General features: G+C 38.8%; 1 protein-coding gene across 2 annotated transcripts in view; it reads right to left on the reverse strand.

Annotated features, from left to right (window-relative positions):
• Positions 1-796: 796 nt before the first annotated feature.
• Positions 797-7,714, reverse strand: part of LOC147245246 (somatostatin receptor type 5-like) — a 9,960-nt gene continuing 3,042 nt past the window's right edge. Inside the window, exons 3-5 of one of the 2 annotated variants that reach the window (XM_086184850.1) lie at positions 7,299-7,714; positions 6,801-7,223; positions 797-5,428 (exon numbers count right to left, since the gene is read on the reverse strand). The exon at positions 7,299-7,714 is cut by the window's right edge and continues 313 nt beyond it. In XM_086184850.1, the coding sequence (XP_086040976.1) occupies positions 6,810-7,223; positions 7,299-7,714 (830 nt within the window). In that variant the 3' untranslated portion in view covers positions 797-5,428; positions 6,801-6,809. The remainder of the gene's footprint in view (positions 5,429-6,800; positions 7,224-7,298) is intronic. The other variant, XM_086184851.1, reaches the window with a different exon arrangement.

The raw sequence follows: 7,714 nt of genomic DNA on the forward strand, positions 1-7,714 counted from the left end.
TCATGCAGTAAGTTAGTAAGGATCTCCTTCCCATGCAAGAAACATTTTATCTGAAAGTGTGGACATCTGACTCACCGCCTGAGTTCCAAGCCTGGCTGAGGGAGCTGGTAGGAATCCTCCACACTGAAAAAAGCGAGAAACGAGATATCTGGCAACTGACAGAAATCCCATGGTGTATGGAGACCTATCCTGGAGAACCTGAAGCTGGAGTTTACCCCTCAAGGGCACCTATTTTGAAATATTTGATGCATTCAAGCGGCCGCTCAACTCAACATTATATTAAGCCTATTTTTGTGTGTACTTTGTCTTGGTATGTTTTGGTTTGTGTCAAGTTCTTATTTTTATTTGTTCTCTAATATTTTTTCATCTTGTTCATTTATTTAATCATTATTACTATTATTATTATTATTATTATTGTCAATATGTGTACTTGAAGAGCACCTATTCTGACATATTCGATGCACTCAAGTGGTCAATAAAATCTAATATTATATTAAGTCTCTTTATATCTACTTTGTTTTGGCATGTTGTCAAGTTTTTATTTACTCACTTGTTTACTTATTCATTTATTAATATTATTGCTGTTATTATTATTATTACTTTGTCCAAGTGTATGTATATTGTTTGTTACCTTGAAAATTGACAATAAAAATACTTGGAAAAAAAAGAAACATTTATTTCATTTAATCAATAAGCATCTGTTGATTAGCTTGTTTATTTATACACTCTAATTGATATGGGTTTTGTGTAAAATACAAAGGTAAATATGCCAACACACGAGTCACTTAGCAACCACTGACGCAAAAAAAAAGGTACGCACTTCAAAATTTACTGTCTCAAACCACAGTGCAATATAACAACCTTGTACACAAAATATTTCAAATAGACAGACACTGATATTAACATGTCCTCTTAAAACGGTGTAGCATTTCAAATATTTCTCGGTTGCAACACTAAACAGTGATAATCACAAGAAGACGGAGGCCGCGGTAATTAATACTTTTGAGAACAGGTGGAGGTCAAACATCTGTAGAACATCCTTAATACTAAAGGAGAAGAAATGTTCGCTTGTTGTTTTCCCCAAAGCTGCTTTGCCTCCAGCAGACTTGTTAGTTTGTGTGTTAAATGGTAATGTACCACACACACAAAAACGGTCTGTGGTATGGTTACGGGCCAAATACAAATGTGCTAAAGCTTTAGACTTGTTTTGATGATAAGACTCTCAGACATACACATTATGAATAATTATTCTGATTAATGTTTAGTCATCACCTCTGAGTTTGGACCGTGGCTTATTTTATAACTTGCAGTCCACTTGGATTGTCCCCTGACTCTTCCCTTATTTATATTCTGTTCAGACGTCCTGTAAACAATAGCTTGAATCTGTCTGGGGTTGTGGAAGGACATTGGGGTTTTCATCTTGCCTGCAGCATCAAATATGCAATGAATGAGAACCAACTTTCTCGTCCAACTCCCACAAGTTGTGGTTGGAAAACTAATGAGGATGTTAGTCCGAATGTTGAAGAAATGCTTAGTAAAGAACGCAATGTTTTCCACTGACGGACATGATCACTTCCCATGAATAAATAACTTGTTTCCCTGAGAAAACTGGATTTCTTATCCCACATAGAGACACGATAAACATTGTGGATGATGAACAGTATCAGGGTGGGGACATGCTACTCTATTTTTGCGTCATTAAGGTTGCAGATGATGAGTTTGTGGGGTTTCTTGTCATATTTTACTGTTGAGCCAAATTATTATCCTCCTAGAACGAATGTCTGTATCCAGTCTGATCAACCTCCCAGTAGCGGTATTTATGTTTATTTGATAAGACAACGTGCTATCATTATTTCTTTCAGAAAAACAACAAATGTGTATTTTAGTTTGACGGGTAACTTTGAAAATGCCATTTTTGGGGGGCGCATATTTCTCAGAATAACCAGACGGAAAAAAAGAAGCCCTGATTTCTCTGCTCGATTATAATCCTGTTTTGTTTTAGTCAATTTGACATTGAAATGAATGGAACAAAAGCAGCGTGACCGCAAACATAGAGGAAATCAAAAGCCTCGGAAGGTGCTGAGTGTTTTCTACCCTCACAATATGCTGCAAAACAAGGTTGTCAGTAAACAGAGCCGGAATGAGGGCTGAGACGGAGAGGAAAGTCCACCGTTGAGGGTGGAATAGAAGGCGGAGCAATGAATGAAATGGAGAAAGATGATGGAGGTGGTTCAGAGGGGATCCCTTCATTTCATACTCTGTATTGGATAAGTTTTATTTTGTTGCACTGATTACATTTGTGCAATTTTAGGTCTCCATTGATGCTTACAGTAGCCGCCCCGTGATTATGTTAACATACTGTTGTTCAGCTTTGGGCTCTTTCAATTACAAACGTACTTTCTGCTAACAATCACTTCTTGTTGTCTCACACAGTGCAAAACCCAAAGTCTTACCAGGTGTATTTGCATAATTTCAAAGTTTATGGACTTTAACAATAACCACAAAGTGTTTTTTGCCTTTGAATTCATTGATAGGTGTCTTGAAATCACAAAGACATTTTTCTGCCTCTCGCATCACGTCTTTGAGACCCCAGAATAGAGAAAGTCAGCTATGTATATTTAGCATGAAGCTAATGGTGCCTGATGGCTATCAACAGCTACAGCACCAAAACACCAACAAAGTAAGGCAAACACTTCTCTACATAAAATTCCCAAACCCTCGAGTTTACTGTCTGTAATAATCCTGCATGGTTTCTAGGCAGTTTTGCTGCTGTAGCTGTTGTTAGCTGTCTGCCACCGTTAGCTGTCTGCCACCGTTAGCTGTGTCAACCTGAGTACACGTGGCCGGCTCTTTCTGCATTGTGGGGTCACTTAGATAACACAGCAGGAAAAATATGTCTTTATATCTCCCAAGGGTTTGGTTAAGACAATATAATATGAGTGTTTTGTTAAAAAAAAATCAGGTACATTTTCTTTACAGCTTCGGCAGATTTCTTTTTTTGTAATCAATAACAAGCAAAGAAGTCAATATGGCCTTTTATACTTGTAATAACTGACAGATGGAGTATTTTTTCCCACAATGTTTTGATATGCTCACATGTATTAAGGTGACAGTTGCTTGATCATAAATTGGAGGCAAAAACCGAGAAAACAAACAAACAAAACCCCCACCAACAAATAAGTCTGTTCAGAGGGGAAAACCTGACCTGCCTTCCTTGGTTTACCTTCTTCACTATATTATTAATTTTTTGGATCTTTAATATTATATATCCAAATAACCTGTCCTGGGGGGGGAAGATTCTCCTTTTTGTTTATTTTGCTTTTGTAGTGAATTTATGTTGATTGAATCGATATTCAAAGATGAAGCTGCCTTTATTCTGGATACAACAATAAAGCGGTTCAATAGAAACATAAACAGGCCACAACACCATAGACTTAGATACCGTCTGTGCATAACATCGATAAATCACAGTGACAGTGAGGATTAACTGTGTGTTTATGGTGATAATGTACAAATAAAAGAGCTTTGTTTGATGCAGGTGCACTTCCACAGCCCATAATATTCACAATAAACTTGATCAGTTATTGATATTCATGGCTCTGAATGATTAACGAGTATCTTTATTGTGTTAGTGAGACTGCCACTGAACTCAAGGCTCCATATTCAATATTCCCTTAAAATTCAATGTTTCTAAAACAAATGCAACGTTCAGGGATGTCCAGCACCTTCTGATGTTATCATATAATATTTTAGAGAGAGAAAGAGAGAAAAGACAACATATTTGGCTGTACTACAAGGGCCTTTTCACAGCCTTGTAACACTGAAGACAAAATATCACAAAAACACCGATCAAATCTAACGCTAAATAACTGAATACATCTTTTTTGGTTATTGTAATAGAAATATACTGGGAATTCAAAGAAAACTGGCTGAGTTTTAAATTGAAAAAAAAAGTTTAAAAAGAAAAACTACAGTTAATGATAATTTCTAGAAAGGCCAGATTAGGAAAAACAATACAAGCTATACCTGATATTTTGTTATTTTCCAAAGAACAACTTCTGTCACTTGCAGAGGTTGAGTCTTTCTCCTGTCCATTAAGGTTACTGCCTATTAGTATAAACACTTCAAATAGAAAAACAAAAACAAAAACAAAAACAGGCTGGGCACAAAGTCCTACATCAAGCAAGTCAACAGCTCATAAATAACTTGATATATGTCTTTGCAGAATACAAACAAAACACTTTTCTATCTGGTTGGATGCTAGTGGGCAGGAGTTGCCATGGCAACCTGCAAAGTCTCCAGAAAGTTAAAACAGTGCTTAGCAAACAAGGAACACTTTGGCAGATGAACAGTGAATTTTTGTTTTGGATCAAACAAATGAGATAAAACACTCCTGTACTCTTCAATGCACAAAGGAGGCGTTTACTGCCAGAAAGCCTTGCTCATATGTGCATTGTACATTCTGAATATTCACACAGTGCTCGCTGCATGTCACATGATATATACAGTATGTACTGCATATATATTTAGGCATCTCTCTGTTGGAGCGTGCTGACAGCGCTAGTTCATCCGACTTAGCCAGTTAGCCCTCTGCTAGCTTGAATATGGGTCAATATTGAAGTCTGTGAATCACGCAACCCTATTGGACAAAAAGGTCAATATACAGCCCCTTACTCATACACTGCAGGCTAGCAACTGGACTTTGACTGTTTTGCATCGAGGCAAACTTGGACGCAGCCAAGCTAGCTTTCACACCAAGGTTTCTTTATGCTGGGCTAAGCTAACCACATACTTTTGATAGTTTTGACACAAGAGATATCACTTTTCTCGTCTAAATCTTTGCGAGAAGGTGAAATATATTTCCCAAACCTCCAAACTTTCTCTTTTGTCCCTAAATTGCTGCTCTTCATGTTGATTTCTTTTGTTTGTCAAGACAACAGGTAAACATTAATGAAGGGGTGAATTTGCATGAATAGCAAACAAGCAAAAGCAGCAAATAAAACACAAGCAGATCAGAAAACAAGGTTTCTTACCATAATGGGATCAAATATAAAACAAAAATTGTTGTCAGCAAAAACAGATGCCTGGTCCTCTCTGCAGCTGAGGTGAGTAAAGTGATTAAAGATCAATTTAATATATCAAGTCTGCAGTTTGTTTTGCACTTTCATAATGACACTGATCAAAGCCAACACGGTCGACTCTGTGATGACGAAAGTTGCTCTGCTTCTTTGCTCCAGAAACGTCCTGGTCAGGGTCGGTGACCAGCAATAGAGACAGGAAAGCATCAGTTTTACGGTCAAGAGGGGAATTGTGTCAGTTCTATCTGGCAGCACACAGTCAACGGTGGGTCGTCTCATGGCGCTGGCTGGCCGTTCATCACCATCTTTGCGGTCAAAGGCTCACTGTCAAGGTTCCCAGTAACTCCCAACTGGAAACAAACCCACAGACAAAAAGATTACGATACAATCAAGACAATTTACTGGGGAATTCTAAAATTCAAAAGAGGACATGTACTCGTGTTTCCGTTGGTCATATACTAAAATAAGAGCGGCTTCAATTCTCATGTTGTCAAACATGATCCCGTAAATTGTGTGACTTGTATCAGTAATTACACACAAAAAAAGAGAAGAAAACAATATGAGCGGGTCAATTAAGATGACATCCCACCACACCGCTGGGGCCTTGCTTGACTGCATACAAGGACAAACCCTCATAACACACAGAACCCGATGCTTGCTCAGTGAGACAAGATGGTGAGTGTTCACACGTTGAAATGAATATATTAGCGGGTTGCTTTGGCATCACTTTGTAATTTCTAACTGAATTCACTCTCAAGTACTCACAAATACATTGGTGTCAAACACTTTTTCCACTCTTGTCTGACTCCAGATTGCAGTAAGAGCCAGCCATGTATATTTAGCTTGGAGCAAATGGTGACTGATGGCTAACAACAGTCACATCAGCTGATTTAACTGAAAACAACAATAGTTGCACTTGTTCACGTTCTTACCAAACTGGAACTGTTAATCTTTGGGGTTTTTTTTAGTTGTTTTTTTTTTGTGCTCAAAAAGCAAAATGCACTTTATGGGTCAAGAATCAACTTAAAGAAATAATGGAGAAAAAGATCTTCATATTAATACATAATGAAAAGCGTAACAGCTCAGGTCTAATATGTCACCTGGACATTTTCATGTTTTCTACCTCTGATAAACTGGAAATGTTCTCCGGTTTGTGTGTTTGCACGATGCGGTGGAGTGGTGTGGCATGGGACCAAGGTAGAGCACACTGAGTATCTGCTGAACACGGCCAGAGGTAGCTTCTTTTTTACATTGGGTTTGACAGGGGTCACTTTAGTCACTAATCATTTTTAGTTCTCTGGGGGTTTATACACAAAAAACAAAAAACTAAATGAAAAACATAATAATTGATGGTTTCAGCAACAGGAAACTCTGGCCAACTATGTTGATGGTTGTAATCAGTTCTACAGGTCATCTCCGTCATATTGTTTTCACTTGTTTTATCTTGAACCAGGTTTATTGTGGTCCAACAGTAAAATCAATTTCAAATGTTTAACATTAAAATAATTGGGTTTTTTTTTGTTGTTGTTTTTTTTTGTCTTCCACGCTGGTTCAGGCCCAAAGATTGTTTTAGTCAAGCATCCTGGGTCAGACAGGTTAAAAAATATAGAATGACACAAGAAGGTGAAGGAGTTCTCTGTGCAGTACCAATAGTTATAGGACAAAGAAGGGCTTTAAAGAGTCAGCTCAATAGTTTAAAGGTTAATAGTTTTTGTACAATACCTGGGTGTTCTATGTATTTCCATTCCGTGTGTGATGTCCAGCAAAGGGAGAAGGATCATGGGTGTTGTTTGGTGTCTCCTGGGTTGAGGTCTTCCTCCCCTCCCTCTGGTATGTGGTACTGTTACCTTTAGGTTTGTGGAAACAGAGCACCCTCCGGAAGCTCTGCTTGAATTTATCAGAGAGGACACCGTAGAGGATTGGGTTGGCGCAGGAGTTGACATAGGTGAGGATGACCGAGAAGAAATACACCGCAGCCGTGGCTTGGTTCTCAGGGATGATATAAAACAGGTTGACAATGTTGGTTGAGAAGAAAGGAAGCCAACAAAGTATGAACACCAAGACGATGATCACCACCATGCGTGTCACTTTACGTTCTGATTTACGGCGCTTGGTCAGGCCGGCGCGCGCTCCTGCTGTCCTCACCTGAAATTGAGCTTGATTAACATTTTATAACATTATGAGTACAGGAATTTAAATAATTAGTACATGCTCTATTACCTTGATGACAATGAGAAGGTAGCAGATGGAAATGACAACCAGAGGACCAAAGAAGCCCAGGATAGACGTGTAGAGGATGAAGACGATTGACCACACATTTTGTGGTTCGGGCCAGGTTAAGTTGCAGATATTGAACTCATCTTGTACATGTGAGAAGATAGTGACTGGCAGCACAATCAAGAAAGACACAACCCACACCATACAGCTGAAAACCTTAGCCACCTGCAGCTTCCTCCATTTGGTGCTACGAATAGGATGAACCACAGCCAGGTAGCGATCGATGCTCATGACTGTCAGACAAAAAGTGGAGGTGAACTGGCTCATGGCATCCGCCGTCATGCACATCTTGCAGAAGAAATCCCCGTACGGCCAGTAGGAAAGCAGACTGTTAGTGCCGAGGAAGGGGATCCCCAAGA

Source organism: Aulostomus chinensis, chromosome 18, assembly GCF_037954235.1.
Source record: "Aulostomus chinensis isolate RoL2024-O1b breed Wild chromosome 18, RoL_Achi_v1.0, whole genome shotgun sequence".
Taxonomy (NCBI): domain Eukaryota; kingdom Metazoa; phylum Chordata; class Actinopteri; order Syngnathiformes; family Aulostomidae; genus Aulostomus; species Aulostomus chinensis.